This window comes from Tarenaya hassleriana, unplaced genomic scaffold, assembly GCF_000463585.1.
Source record: "Tarenaya hassleriana unplaced genomic scaffold, ASM46358v1 Cleome14, whole genome shotgun sequence".
In the NCBI taxonomy this organism is placed as follows: Eukaryota; Viridiplantae; Streptophyta; class Magnoliopsida; order Brassicales; family Cleomaceae; genus Tarenaya; species Tarenaya hassleriana.
Window position 1 is genome coordinate 1,550,763 of NW_010964598.1, and position 15,572 is coordinate 1,566,334.

Below are 15,572 nucleotides of genomic sequence, written 5' to 3' on the forward strand. Positions count from 1 at the left end.
AATATTTAAAAATAATATAAATTAACAATCCAAATATCTACTCAAAACACAAATTTTATATATAAAATATTTAAAAATATTGAAAATTAAAAAAATATATATTATTGGCTTGCATGCCAGTTCGTGGGTTTACCGAGATGGTTCGCCGTGAGTTTGGTTCGTGACGAGTTACTCGTTTTTTTCGTACCCATGGTTTTTGAACACATCTAAAAAAAAACATGGAATGGCTCGCTAGTGGACCCACGAGTCGAGTCCATTTGACCTCTAATCTCGACAAGACCGGCCGCTATGGTTAGAGCTTATTCTTTAACCAAAATGATTGGTCATATGAAAGTTTTATGTTATCCAAATCCGATTTGGAAGCGTAACTTATAATGTAACTAATAGGGAAGTTGGAAATGGGGTGACTAAGTATGTAAAACTTCAGACCGGTTTCAACAGAACGCAAAAGACTTATAATCCATGGCTCTCTTGTTGAGGGACAAAGAACCAAGAAAGACCGATAACAATAGAACCGGACAAGCAAACCGAAAAACATATAAAGGAAAGCGAGGTAATTCAGCCACAAGACAAAGACGCAATCTCAAACCATATCAGAAACATTCCGTTTCTACTTCCGTAATTGCATATTCTTATTTCATTATTTATTTACTTTCCCTAAACTTTACCTTCAGCCTTCTGCATATATATGTTGACATTGTATCGTACAGAAAACACAAGGGAATAAAAAGTGTTTGTTTGAACAACACTCCCCTGATCGATTCATCTCTCAATACTCTGTTTTTTGCCCAAATCAATAAAACATCTTTGATTTCTTCATGGTATCAGAGCTTCAAGATCTCTGATTTTGTTGTTCACCTCTCATATTGCTCACCTCTCTTAGTTATTCTGTCTAGATCTTTCATCCGCAACCGAAACTCATGGAACAGAGCAGCAAACTGATACCCATACTTCTCAATGGAGATAATTATTTTTATTGGACTAAGGCAGCAACTGCTGCCCTCCACAGTAAGGGTCTCTGGGAGCATGTTGTCTCCACAAGGATCCCCAAGCCAACTCGTGTTCCTGCTGCCAAAAAGAAGTATCTGAACAAGCTGCCTAGAAACAATCCGACAGCCAAGCCTTAGTCATTTTACAAGGCTCTCTTGATGCTCACATCCTACAATCATTTATCGCCAATGAAACGGCGAAATCTCTGTGGGATTCCCTCAAAAGTGTGTATGGAAATCTCTCCAACATCAGCCGAATCTTTGAGATCAAGAAGAAATTGTTCCAGTTGCAACAAAATGGACAGCCGTTTAATACAATTCAAGGTGAATTTTGTGCCCTCTGGGCTGAGCTCGAGGAGATCCGTCCACCTACATCTGATCAACAAACGACACGAGACCGAGTCCAGGAAGACAAGGTTTTCTTCCTGTTCCTTACTCTCGATCCTTCCTTTAATGATTTGGTCTATCATATGCTGCGACAAACGAAATTACCAAGTTTCGATGAGGTGTGCATGATGATTAAGCGGGAAGAAGGAGGTCGGAACCTGTTCAGACACCCTCCTGAACTCGCCCACTATTCCAAGAAGCCGACACCTACAGGTTCTCACCCGAAAGATCGTCGGAATCTGTTTTGTGACCACTGTAAAAAAAGTGGGCACACTAAAGACAGATGTTGGGCTCTGAATCCCCATTTGAAACCTGCACGTTTTCGAGACAACAACAGCCACCGTGTTTCCGCCATGACTGCTACAACTGCAACCAATCCTGGAGACACTTCTATTCCATTCACTGCTGATGAACTTAAAGGCTTCAAGCAGTTTCTCCTAGCTATGAGCAGCAAAGAAAGTGGTACTTCTTCCTCTCTTTCTTCTGTTATAATTGATTATGGTGCATCCTCACATATGTTCAAAGATTCAACTTGGTTTTCTGATCTAAAAAATTGTGGCGGCTTGGTCTCTGTGGCAAATGGACACACCGTCCCAATCCGAGGTCATGGGTCGTTGAATCTGTTTGGCAAACAAGTCTCTGGCTTTTATGTTCCAGATTTACAAACAAACTTACTATCTATCTCTAAATTGCTTGACCAAATTAATTGTCGTGTCATTTTTTATGCTGATCATGTTGAGTTTTAGGATACTAAAACCACTGAGACAATCGGCAGAGGATTCAAAAAGGGAAATCTGTTCTTTCTTGAAGACACTCATGCTAGCTTTCTTTCTACTATTTCTGATATTTGGCATGATCGTTTGGGTCATCCCCATTCGAAAGTGCTTCGATTACTTGTTCCCGAACATAAACCCATTAATTCTATTTGTGAGGCATGTACTCTTGGCAAACACGTTCGTTCGGTTTTTCCCACTTCGAGTACGGTTTATGACAATACGTTTGATTTAGTACACTCCGATGTTTGGACTGCACCGTGTTATTCTCGTGATAATTTTAAATACTTCGTCACGTTTATTGATGAAAAATCTAAGTTCACATGGCTCACTCCTTTAAAGGCGAAAGGTGACGTATTCCTAGCCTTTCAGAATTTTTATGCCTATGTTCTTAACCAGTTTGGTGTCAGCATTAAGAGCTTACGATCGGACAACGGCGACGAATACTCGAGTGACAATTTCCGCCGATATCTACTTCAACATGGCATTGTACATCAACGTTCCTGCCCATACACTCCGCAACAAAATGGCGTTGCTGAGCGGAAAAATCGTCATTTGATGGAAGTGGCTCGAACGCTCATGTTTCACCGTCATGTTCCGAAGAAATACTGGTGTGATGCTGTCAAAGTAGCTTGTTACTTGATTAACAGACTGCCGACACAAATCCTCTCCGACAAGTCTCCATATGAGGTATTATTTCATCAGAAACCTGCTATTGATCATCTAAAAGTTTTCGGTTGTGTTTGCTATGTCCGTGTCCATGAAGGGGAACGCAGTAAACTTGATCCACGTAGTGTTCGCTGTGTCTTCCTGGGTTACCCAACCGACCAGAAAGGTTATCTTTGTTACCAACCTCAATCTGGCCGTCTGTACACTTCGAGAGATGTCAACTTTCTAGAAGAGTTTGGTTACTTTGATCGCCAAGATTGGTCTGCTTTAGAAAATCTGGTGAATCCAGGTAACACTTCCAACGAATATTTACTCCATTATCTCACCACTATAAAACGTTTAAGTCAACTACAGGAGCCCAGTTCAGCAAATTCTCCAGCCCACACTGATTTGAACAGTCCTCCTGCCACTGTCAATTCTCCAGCATCGTCCCAGGTTTTACCGATCCTTTCTCCTTCTTTCGATTCACTCACCTCTGTTCCACCAGTTTCACCCAGAGTGACGGCCTCTGATGAAGACCACATCGTCCCTTCGACATCGACATTGCCAGCTGTTGCAGAAAATTCGTCTGCAGCTCCTCTGGATGTCGACGGAACTGATGTGTTTGATGCCCCTGTTTCGTCTGTCCGTGACGCTCTAGATGAGGGGGAAGTCCAAGAGCTTACTCCTCATGACACCACTTCACCAGTCTCTGCACAAATTCCTCTCCGCCGCGGCTCACGTTCTCGCCATGCCTCTGTTCGTCTCAACCCACATACTTGGATGCTGGGAAAAGGACTTCCTAAAACTCATCTCTCTGTTTCTTATCCAATAGAGTCATATTCTGACCTCTCTTGTTTTTCGACCACTGATCAAATTTTTTTGAGCTCTATTCTGCAGGAGAAGGAACCGAGCACGTTTGTCCAGGCCAAAAACATTCCTGTGTGGCAACACGCGATGCAAGAAGAAATTGATGCCTTAGAAAAGAATGGCACGTGGGATCTCACAGTGTTACCGTCGGACAAGAGAACAGTGGGGTGCAAATGGATTTATAAAATAAAATATCTGAGCAATGGTTCCATTGATCGATACAAGGCGCGACTCGTTGCCAAAGGTTATACACAAACCTACGGCGAGGATTACACAGAGACTTTTGCACCGGTAGCTAAGCTTTCCACTGTTCGTGTTATTCTTTCTTTGTCTATTAATTTGGGTTGGGAATTATGGCAGATGGACGTAAAAAATGCGTTCCTTCAGGGCGATCTCGATGAAGAGATTTATATGACTCCTCCACTCGGATACCATCGACCTATACCGCCTGGTCATGTCTGCCGACTACGCAAATCTATATATGGTCTAAAACAATCCCCCAGAGCATGGTATCACAAGCTCGCTCTTGCTATCACTGCCCGTGACTTCGTAAGAAGTGACTCCGACCACTCCCTTTTTACTCGCACCACTTCACTTGGAATCATTGTTATTCTTGTCTACGTGGATGATATAATTCTTGCAAGCAGTGATACTTCCGGCATTCAAGAAACAAAGAGCTATTTAACATCGGTCTTTGATATCAAAGATCTCGGCCAATTGAAATATTTTCTTGGGATTGAAGTAACCCGTACTTCTGACAGCTTATTTCTCTCCCAAAGGAAGTATACTCTTGATTTATTACAGGATACGGGAATGCTAGGAAGTAAACCGGTTCGGACGCCAATTGAAGAACATTTCAAGGATCAACGCGAGGGAGAATCATTTGAGGATCCAGAACTATACCGGCGCGTTGTAGGTAAGTTAATATATTTAACAATCACACGTCCTGACTTAAGCTTTGCGGTGCATCAGGTTAGCCAATGGATGCATACTCCGATGACAACACATTGGCTCATGGTGACGCGTATACTCAAATACCTCAAAGGAACGCATAACAAAGGAGTCTGGATGACAAAGAATCAACACACTAACATCGTAGCATATTGTGATGCGGATTGGGCCGGTGATAGGATGGACCGGAAATCAACTACGGGATATTGCACCTTTGTAGGAGGCAATTTGGTCACGTGAAAAAGCAAGAAACAGACGGTGGTAGCTCGCTCAAGCACGGAAGCAGAATACTGGGCCATGGCGAACACAACCAGCGAAATAATCTGGCTGCGTCAACTCCTCACCGACCTCGGCATCAAATTAGAGACACCAACCACATTACATTGCGACAACCAAGCGGCACTCCACATAGCAGCTAACTCGGTGTTTCATGAAAGGACGAAACACATAGAAGTTGACTGTCATTTCATTCGAGAGAAGATAACACAAGGACTAGTCTCGCCCAAATACACTCGGAGTCAGGATCAACTAGCAGACATCCTTACAAAGGCAACGAGCTCATTTGTTCTCAACAAGTGTCTCTTCAAGATTGGTCTCAATGAATATCCCGACTAATCTTGAGGGAGAATGTTGAGGGACAAAGAACCAAGCAAGACCGATAACAATAGAACCGGACAAGCAAACCGAAAAACACATAAAGGAAAGCGAGGTAATTCAGCCACAAGACAAAGACACAATCTCAAACCATATCAGAAACATTCCGTTTCTACTTCCGTAATTGCATATTCTTATTTCATTATTTATTTACTTTCCCTAAACTTTACCTTCAGCCTTCTGCATATATATGTTGACATTGTATCGTACAGAAAACACAAGGGAATAAAAAGTGTTTGTTTGAACAACACTCCCCTGATCGATTCATCTCTCAATACTTTGTTTTTTGCCCAAATCAATAAAACATCTTTGATTTCTTCATCTCTCACAAGCTTTTGTTTCACATCGATTCACTTCATCACAGAACTTATTCATTTTGGGATCAGTTAACACCGCAGTACATATGAAGAAGGTCTTCGCTGGTTTTCTTCTGAAGAAGGTACAACTCGTAGAAGCGTAGAAGACCGTCGTGCTCGAAGGGGTTGTACCTTGGGGGATGCTGGTCATCCACAAGCTCCTCTGGTGTACGGATCGTGTCTTTGTGGAAGGAGAAGAATCCCATCGAGTATCTCACTTCGTCTGCACTCATCACTACTCTGTGGTAACACGGTTTAATCCTATCGTTACTCCATGCCTGCGTGGAAAAAACCGAATCTGAATATAGCCAAACCAAACCCGAACCGAAAACCGAAATGTTCACCCCCTAATTATAACCCCATATAGAAATAATTCCTTGTATCCATATCGTTGAACTTATATCAATGTAACTGTTGTATTCTATAGGGAACTAACAAAAGTTTATAACATCTTCACGTATATCTCGAATGAAGGCATTCGTGATAACTGAAATGTCGAACGTACTTTCAAGAACGGATATCATATATTCTCAACGACGATGACATAACCTATTATAACAATGGTTGAGATATACACACACATATATATATACATAGATGTTATACATATGTAGCAGTGAAAGGACTCACCGTGATACCCATACCGGCGAGGAACACGAACCTTGTGGGTGAGGGCTCGAACTGGATCCATTCGCCGGACTTGGATCTTAACTGAAGACCTAAGACATGGTTCTGGTGAAGGATTGTCGTGAAACTCTTGTCGGTGTGAGACACGAAGGCCGTGTTGGGTGCTCCGTTTCGTTGTTTCCTGTAACTCAGTAACCTCAACAAGTACCGAGTCGACTCGACGTAAGTCTCCAAGTGCTTTTGTTCGTCCATTCCGTAGCTCTCGTACAACATCCTCATCACTGTTCGGTCCATCTCTGCTAATGTCTTGGCGTACGAATGAGTTGTTTCGCTGTTTAAATGATCATCCCAGATCGAATTTCGATTCAGATATTGATATTATATGCCACTAAATTATCTGTATGTAGATATATATCCACAACGAAGATAACGGTGTCAAGATTACTTTCAATAATTATATAGGCCACCACTTTAATCAAATTGATCATACATTATTATATGTAGGCTAATTATGTGAGCTTATTAAGTTTTTTTTTGGTATATGTGAGCTTATTAAGTTATGGACTTAATTGATAAATATACCCAGTGATGTGAGATTGCATGTGTATCATGCATGTTCTTCCACTTCGATCCGACTAGCCTATAGATCGATTCATTTATAATTCGTTATTGATTCACATTAGTTTAATTCTTGACAGTAACATCATGTTTAAGATATGGTTTTTGATTCGCGTCTATACATACATATATATAATGAAAAAAAAGTGTATATTTGAGCGTCCATACCAAAAGGGATCGTTTCCGTCGGGCCAAAGGAGACGGGAGAAATCGAGGCAAGACTTGAACTGCGTGGCATAATCGATCCCCAAGCTCTCGTGGATCTGGTAATCTTGGACCACCATTGACATGTACCCGTGCGAGGCCTTGTGGTTCTCGTTCTTGATCTTGACCCCGTACGGCAGCTCGTACATCTCCTTCATCCCGCCCAGCAAGTCCTCCAGGAGATCTGGACCCACACCGTCGTACTCGATCACGAACCATCCTTGTTCTTCCATGGCTCGTCGGACAATGTCCCTTGTCGTGGTCCAATGGCTCGTCCCCGGCTCCATTTTCTTGCCGGAGAAGTCAACGATCGGTATGTCTTCGTGTTCGAGTGAGCCCATTGATAGTGCACGACTGAAATCTTGCGGTGGCTAATGGTTTGTAGGTTATGATCGATGAGGTATTTATCATCATTAAGGTTTATGTTGATGGGGGAGATGATGAATTGAAGTGAGTAGAGTTCACAAAGCGACAAATACGACTTTAGCATTCACATTGGAGGGGAATATGCTTTCGCTACCTAATACCAAATGGGTTCAAATTCAAAAGGGTAATTTCGTATTTGAATTTTCTACGGATTATTTCAAATAATGATTTTGTTTGATTCTGGAAGAAGAAGAAGAAGAAAAGCATCAAACCCTCAAGGACGAGACAACCGTTTGGGAGATCCTCGTTTTGGCACTACCAAACGTTACGGCATATCGGTTATTAAGGCCTTGAATGGTAGGAATATTTAGAGTTTTTAGAATCCAAAAACCAAAAAAAACAATATTCAAGTTTTTACAAAATTACTTTCCTAAAAACTTGGAAAGCTATTTTAGTGAAAAAATCAATGAAAAACGAAAAGCTACTTTTTTTGAGTTTTCAAATATTATAAAATCCAAAAACCAAAAACCAAAAACTAAAAACCAAAATCCAAAAACTAAAACCAAAAACCCAAAATAAAAGACATCTCCATTCAAACCTAAATAATCACTCTATAATTGTTTATTTATAATTATGGTATGTTACTGTAACCATTATGATTAGAAGTCGTTTTCTCTCACGTTTTTCCACTTACAATAAACTTTAAGGTTAAATAACGTACATAACCATGGGCGGACAGAGGGGCCACTGACCCAATTGTCAGGGGTTTTAACCCTAATAACCCACTTGGGTCGCAGCAATTTCAGGGTACACCACCGAAAAAAAAAAAAAAAATTTGCGACCTTATTACGACTAATATATAACTAATATACAATTAAAATAAGAGTAGTTTATTAGTCGTAATAAGTTGTATATTAGTTATATATTAGTCGTAATAAGGTCGCAAAATTTTTTTTTTTTTTCGGTGGTGTACACTGAAATTGCTGCGACCCAAGTGGGTTATTTGAGTAATATTCCCCAATTGTCATTCCAAAAACATAAAAATTATTTTTATTGTGATCCTAAAAAAAATATAAAAATTATTTATCATTTTAATAAAATCTTAAATAAATGCCCCCGTAAAACTTTTGATGATTCTCTTAATCGTTATAGACTTACAGGTAATGATCCTTCGTTTAGGATATGCAACACCAAAGCCAAAGCTATAACATATGACTTCTTCTAAATTAAATTCCATTTAAGTATTGATTAGATATAACTTTTTTAAATCAAATTAAATAAATCCATTTTAATAGAAAAATAATTAAATAATTAAGAGAATCCAAATATAATGAATTTGGATGTCAAACCGGATTGATGTGTAATTTTGTAATCGAAAAAATAATTTAACGGTGACAATCAACAAATATTTTTTAACCATTCACAATATGTAAAATTCGAGATTTTCTAATTAAATCTGCTAATCCTTTTTCTGTAGAATCAAAACGTGATTTTTTTTTAATTGAAGTATAACAACACTAATTTACCCAAAGATTCTAATGAGATAATACGGATGCAGAGTATATTTATATAACAGTTAGAATTTATAAACTAATAAAATATAGCAAGAATATTGTTTTGTAATTTATCATGGTACCATATTACGAATTTAACGTGGTTTTAGAATCATGATTTATCACTATAAATTTATATCTGAATCTATTTTTTAGATTTGAAATCTTTTAGCTTCCGCAAAAAATGATAATAACGTGGACAATAATGAAGGCAAAGAGCTAATAGGAATATGGGATACAATAACTTTTAGGGTTTGAGATTATTCTTGATTTAACCCAAAAAAAAAAAAAACTGAATCTTGCAATTGCAAACCACGACCAAAATATTCTTCACACGATCCACACGTAGAAAAACAACCTTATTACATAACCGTACATGTTTGTGGGGGACAAGCAACACGACCGTGGCGGACTCTGAACAATTTTAACGAAACATACGCTTAGAGTTTACAGCATATATATTGGTAGAATTCTGGTAAGGGGAGATCAGACAGAGGGGGCTGTCTCGATTCCGCAGTAGGCCTTGGTCATGGTACGATGAGCCTTAAGAATTAAGATGAGCATCCAACGTCTCGTAGAATTTGAGAAGTCCGTCATGTGAAAAGGGCTTATAGGCCAGAGGATGTTGGTCGTCCACAAGTTCATCAGGCGTCGATATCGTCCCGTTCTGGAACGAGAAGAACCCGAGCGAATACCGCGACTTCTCGCCTTCCATCTCTACTTTGTGGTAACATGATTGGATTCTGTCATTACTCCACGCCTGACCACGCATCAAACCCATAGGTTTAAATAGTTGATTAGACTCGTATAGAGAATATTATAAAAGATTACCATGATGGCATCTCCGGCGATGACAACAAATCTTGTGGGCGAGGGGCTAAACGGATACCAGACGTCTTCTTCCTCGGATTTCAAAGACAGACCTTTGACATCGTTCTGATGGAGTATGGAGATGAAGCTTTTGTCGGTATGGGAAATGAACTTTCTGTTGGGATCTCCATTGGGAAGCCTCGTGTACTTCAACAGTCGTAGAAGGTACCTCGTCTCTCCGATGTGTTTGTCCGAATACCTGTCAAGTCCATAGCTCTCGAACAACATCCTTACCACCATTTGCTCCAATTCTGCTTGCATTCTCGCGTATGCATGGACCGTCTCACTGTTATCAATGTACACATATTTTTTTTTCCAAAACATATATATAGTTTGGGCCACATGAGACGTGCAAAATTTATGCATTGTTCAGAATCAGTGACGAGATCAATGCCAAGGCCCTCGTGGACAGGTTGGTCGTCATCGAGCATGGAGATGTAGCCATGACCAGCCTTGTGATTGTTGTTTTGGAGTTTTACTTCGGGAGGGAGAGCGAGGAGTTCTTTGGTGACGGTTATGATCTTACGGTGGAGATCCACCGGAAAGTTGTCCAACTCGGCCACGAACCAGCCGTGCCGTTCCATGGCTTCTCGGACTTTCTCCCTCGTCCACTTCCAAATCTCAGTTCCCGGTTTCATGTTCTTTTCCGAGAAATTTATGATCGGATGTTCCCGAGTCTCGTTCGAACCCATTTCTACTAATTACCGCAACAAAAACTTATTAGATGATATGTACGAATATGTAACATATTTATACGGGTAATAGAAATTAAGGATATACTCACATGATTACAAGTGACCGACCCTCTTGGTACTCTATGGTTTTTGTTTTGACAAATTGGTACTCTATGGTTTCCATATATATGTGTGTGTGTGTATATATATATATATATATATATAACATTGTCATCACCAGGCGAGATGCATTCACACTCGGTCCGAAGATGCTTTAACCGATAAAATGCCGTTTTGCATAACGATGAGTTTGTATGGAGAGATGCTTTTTTGGCATCACGTACGATGTGACCCCAATTTTTTTTTCAAAGTCTCTAACTAAATACATATACGAGGAGCACATGTTAAAATTGGCAACGAAGTTGATGTGGTTGGTGTTAGGTTCCCATGGCGTGGCCGAAGAGGACGTCAAATGGATCGGGCTCAATTTGTATTTCAACGGGGCCCAAGCAGCGATACAGCTTAACCACTATCCGGTTTGCCCCGAACCGGACCGGGTAATGGGTCTAGCCGCTCATATGGACTCCACGCTCCTCCTAACCATTCTATACCAAAACATCGCCGCCGGACTACAGGCCTTTAAGGACGGATTCAGGTGGCTCGCCGTGCCACCCATCCCTGACTCTATCGTGGCCAATATCGGCGATCTCCTCCGTATCTTGTCTGGACGGTTACTGAGCGTGCTCCACCACAATCTGCCTTTTGTCAATACATGATTGATGTAGCGATTATGTTACGCATTTACGTGTTAAAGTATTTATATTAAGTATTCTTCACACGATCCACACATTTAAATTAAAAAAAAAACTTATTACATAACGTACATGTTTGTGGGGGACAAGGAGCATGATCGTGACCGACTCTGAACAATTTTAACGAAACATACACATAGAGTTTGTAGCATGTATCGGTAGGATTCTAATCAGCCAGAAGGGGCTGTCTCGATTCCGCAGTAGGCTTTGGTCATGGTACGATGAGCCTTAAGATGGGCACCCAACGTCTCGTAGAATTTGAGAAGTCCGTCATGTGAAAAGGGCCTATAGGCCAAAGGATGTTGGTCATCCACAAGTTCATCAGGCGTCGATATCGTCCCGTTCTGGAATGAGAAGAACCCGAGCGAATACCTTGTAATCTCGCTGTCCATCTCTACTTTGTGGTAACATGCTTGGATTTTGTCATTGCTCCATGCCTGACCCACGCATCAAAACCATCAATCCATGTGGTTTATACTGCTATGTAGTGGTTTAAAGAGTTGTTTAGGCTCGTATTCAGAATATTCTAGAAGATTGTCATAATACGGTGTCGGGGTTCAAATCCCTCATCAGCCACAGTATTCTAGAAGATTCATAATACGGTGTCGATGTCAAGTTCAATGGTGTAGTAGTATTTGTAGTATTGATCCTTCTATGTCGTATTAAAAATCGAAATATAATCGGAAGAAACAATCTCTATTTGACGGGTTTTTCTTCCTATGTACTAATGAATTTAATTGGACCCATAAATGATATATCGAAAGAATCTTTTGGATCTTCCGATATCAATAGGTTGATTGTTGAAGTAATCAACCTACCAATATTGTTTTGAAGCAATTCATCAAGAGATATATTATGATAAATCTTTTAGAAAACTTTTCTATATCAAACTAACTTACCATGATGGCATCTCCAGCAATGACAACAAATCTTGTGGGCGAGGGGCTAAACGGATACCAGACGTCTTCTTCCTCGGATTTCAAAGACAGGCCTTTGACATCGTTCTGATGGAGTATGGAGATGAAGCTTTTGTCGGTATGGGAAATGAACTTTCTGTTGGGATCTCCATTGGGAAGCCTAGTGTACTTCAACAGCCGTAGAAGGTACCTCGTATCTCCAATGTGTTTGTCCGAATACCTGTCAAGTCCATAGCTCTCGAACAACATCCTTACCACCATTTGCTCCAATTCTGCTTGCATTCTCGCGTATGCATGGACCGTCTCACTGTTATCAATGTACACATATTTTTTTTTCCAAAACATATATATAGTTTCGATTCATATAAACTATATGCTAAGTGAGCAAGAATGGTCATAATATATATCTACATAATTACCAGAAACGGTCGTTTCCATGATCGGGCCACATGAGACCTGCAAACTTGCGGCATTGTTCGAAGTCCGTGACGAGATCGATCCCAAGGCCCTCGTGGACAGGCTGGTCGTCGGCGAGCATGGTGACGTAGCCATGACGGGCCTTGTGATTGCCGTTTTGGATTTTGACTTCGGAAGGGAGAGCGAGGAGTTCTTCGGCGGCCGATATGATCCCACGGTGGAGATCCACCGGGAAGTTGTCCCAATCGGCCACAAACCAGCCGTGCCGTTCCATGGCGTCTCGGACTCTCTCCCTCGTCCACCTCCAAATCTCAGTTCCCGGTTTCATGTTCTTGTCCGAGAAATTTATGATCGGATGTCCCCGAGTCTCGTTCGAACCCATCTCTGCTAGCCACCCCAACAAACTATTAGATATATGTAAGAATATGTAACAACGGATCATTGCGATTAAGGATATAAACTCACATGATTACAAGATGTTTCTTGATTTCTTGGCTTGTCTTGTCGGATGTTAGTTGACCCCCTTTGGCACTCTATGGTTACCATATATATATACACACACACACACATTGTCATCACCGGATGAGATGCATTCACACTGGGTCCGAATATGCTTTAACCGAGAAATGCCGTTTTGTATAACGACGAGTTCGCATGGATAGATGCTTTTTTGGCATCATGTATGATGTGACCCCATTTTTTTAAAAAGTCTCTAATTAAATTTATTACTTATCTCAGTCTTTTTGCGGTCTAATATATATATATATATATATTCGCCCAACAACGTTCACATAACATTAAAACAAAAAAAAAAACATAACATTATACCTGCATACATATATGATGTATTCCGCATTAAATATATATATATTATTGATGATATGGTAATTTAAAAAAGTATGTTGACATGGAAAATATGTCGTTGATGTGCTAGTGGCGAAGTGATGACTGTACATGCACAAAAATCATGTCACCAATACTTAACGGCAATTTAAATCCTCGTCTCTTTTGTATTGATTTTGAAAGGTATCCTGAAATTTAAATATTTTTCATTGAATTAAATTTTTTCATATATTTATATAGGTCCTGTTAAATTGAAGATTTTGAGCATTAGAAGTTGGGGAACGGGAACGGGCACATAGGCCAACAACGTTATTAAATACTCTAATTGAATGCAAGCTTGAATATCATCCAAAAATAATGAGACGAATTTACGTGAATGAAATCGATCAATATACATTCAATTATATATTTGAATGCAATCAGTTATATACTTGAGGATATCGGGCAAATGTGATATGCCTTTGAAAAGCATTCGCAATTATATATTGCATATTCCAATTTTTTTTTTTGTGATTGGACCACAATTGGGCCCACAAACATAACTGTATACCTAAAATGCCAAACCCAGACTATATAATATATTTCCGACCATAATTGAAAAAAAAAACACATATTAGGAGACGGTGGGCAAGAACATAATCCAAACTCTCAAATTGTCGGGCAACCTTAAATTATGGTACATGGTTCGGTCGGGAACATATTTACATGCATCTCGGAGATGATGGTTGAGGAATCACATATAGCTCATCTTGTATATGGCGCATTTCCCATGGTTTATGGATAAAATAGTAATGGACCGGATATCAGAATTTGATGAATTTACCAAAAACTATCATTGAAAATTTGAATTTTATATAAACTATATAAGTGCTTAAATATGCACATGGCCCATGTAAAAAATATATCGAATTTTAGTAATTTTGGAATAACCAACCGGCGTTGGATTCGGGGCATTATCCAAAATATCCTCATTTTCCTAAAACTACTTCTCCATATATTCTTCTCCAGTTGTGACCTTATGACCAGAATTTATGTATGGTCACATGATGATCATATTGGTCATAACGTTAAATTTATGGTGATTACATCAAATCACCATGGTCATACCTTACATATCTCACTAATCATTTGGTAAAATCATCAAAAATCTAACGTTGTGACCAATATGATCATCATGTGACTATACAATTATTCTGATCATAAGATCACAACTGGAGGAAGATATGTGTAGAAATAGTTTTAGCGAGGATATTTTAGATATTTTGGCCGTTGGATTAGGCTTCACCAAAGCTGAATGAATGAATACCCATGGCCCATGGGGAAGAAGGGGAGGAGAGAGACATTTCCCACGTTGTCTCTCTCCCCACTTTGACTTTTTGACCTTCCCTATATTAAATAGTTTTCGGTTGACAGCGAGTTGCTTCAGTTCATAAATCTCTTCATTTTGTAACGCCAGGCTCTAATTCAATGAATTTAATATCATTTTTGACATGTGAAAAATACGGTTATTTTAATTCATTTAAGATTCTAAATTATATATTATCACATAATGCCTCCTCAATTCTTTTACTGATACATATGACGGCAGAACGTGATATTCAATAATATTGGAATCTTCTATATAACCAACCAACTAAATAATTTTTTTTTCATTTGGCACGAACTAAATGATTTTTATGGCGGGGAAATATATTAATGAAACTTTCTCGCAATATTATATAAATATAAAATTTGGGGGGTTGCTTGCTGCAGGACTGGTTGATGTCAGTCTATAAGCAAATTACCAAAATATCCTTATGGACCGACAGCTCGACACATCCTTTGCGCATAGGATTTTTGTTTTTTTTATTTATTCCTTTTTTTTCCTGCAAGTAATAATTTTTTAAAAAAAACTAATAGACATGGCGCATTATATATTATATTTCCATTAATATTATATTTGTTTTTTTATTTATCAAATATCATAAATTGCAGTTTGAACTTGAAAATTTAATATATTTTACAGAATTGACATGTACGAACTGATCCAACCACAAGTAGTTC

At 39.4% G+C, this 15,572-nt stretch overlaps 2 protein-coding genes and 1 pseudogene across 3 annotated transcripts; all 3 read right to left on the reverse strand.

The window, feature by feature from the left end:
• Positions 1-5,495: 5,495 nt before the first annotated feature.
• LOC104808215 (probable 2-oxoglutarate-dependent dioxygenase AOP1) lies at positions 5,496-7,443 on the reverse strand. Its single transcript, XM_010533843.1, has 3 exons — positions 7,042-7,443; positions 6,259-6,586; positions 5,496-5,906 (listed from the first exon to the last, which is right to left on the reverse strand). Exons 1-3 carry the CDS (start codon positions 7,416-7,418, stop codon positions 5,655-5,657), a joined length of 957 nt encoding a protein of 318 aa, XP_010532145.1. The 5' UTR covers positions 7,419-7,443; the 3' UTR covers positions 5,496-5,654.
• Positions 7,444-9,300: 1,857 nt separating this feature from the next.
• LOC104808217 lies at positions 9,301-10,700 on the reverse strand (annotated as a pseudogene).
• Positions 10,701-11,369: 669 nt separating this feature from the next.
• On the reverse strand, positions 11,370-13,210 carry LOC104808216 (probable 2-oxoglutarate-dependent dioxygenase AOP1). 2 transcript variants are annotated; one of them, XM_010533845.1, is made up of 4 exons: positions 13,152-13,210; positions 12,689-13,070; positions 12,252-12,576; positions 11,370-11,789 (listed from the first exon to the last, which is right to left on the reverse strand). In XM_010533845.1, exons 2-4 carry the CDS (start codon positions 13,066-13,068, stop codon positions 11,523-11,525), a joined length of 972 nt encoding a protein of 323 aa, XP_010532147.1. In that variant the 5' UTR covers positions 13,069-13,070; positions 13,152-13,210; the 3' UTR covers positions 11,370-11,522. The 2 variants fall into 2 exon arrangements, with proteins under 2 accessions (XP_010532147.1, XP_010532148.1); XM_010533846.1 differs by having other exon boundaries at positions 12,689-13,073; positions 13,152-13,201.
• Between the last annotated feature and the right edge of the window lie 2,362 nt (positions 13,211-15,572).

Coding starts and splice junctions, on each gene's coding strand:
- LOC104808216 (XM_010533845.1), bottom strand. CDS start 13,068: ATGGGTTCGAACGAGACTCGGGGACATCCGATCATAAATTTCTCGGAC. Junction 12,577..12,688: donor CATGGAAACGACCGTTTCTG/GTAATTATGTAG, acceptor CATTGATAACAG/TGAGACGGTCCATGCATACG. Junction 11,790..12,251: donor TTGCTGGAGATGCCATCATG/GTAAGTTAGTTT, acceptor TGCGTGGGTCAG/GCATGGAGCAATGACAAAAT.
- LOC104808215 (XM_010533843.1), bottom strand. CDS start 7,418: ATGGGCTCACTCGAACACGAAGACATACCGATCGTTGACTTCTCCGGC. Junction 6,587..7,041: donor GACGGAAACGATCCCTTTTG/GTATGGACGCTC, acceptor TCATTTAAACAG/CGAAACAACTCATTCGTACG. Junction 5,907..6,258: donor TCGCCGGTATGGGTATCACG/GTGAGTCCTTTC, acceptor TTTTCCACGCAG/GCATGGAGTAACGATAGGAT.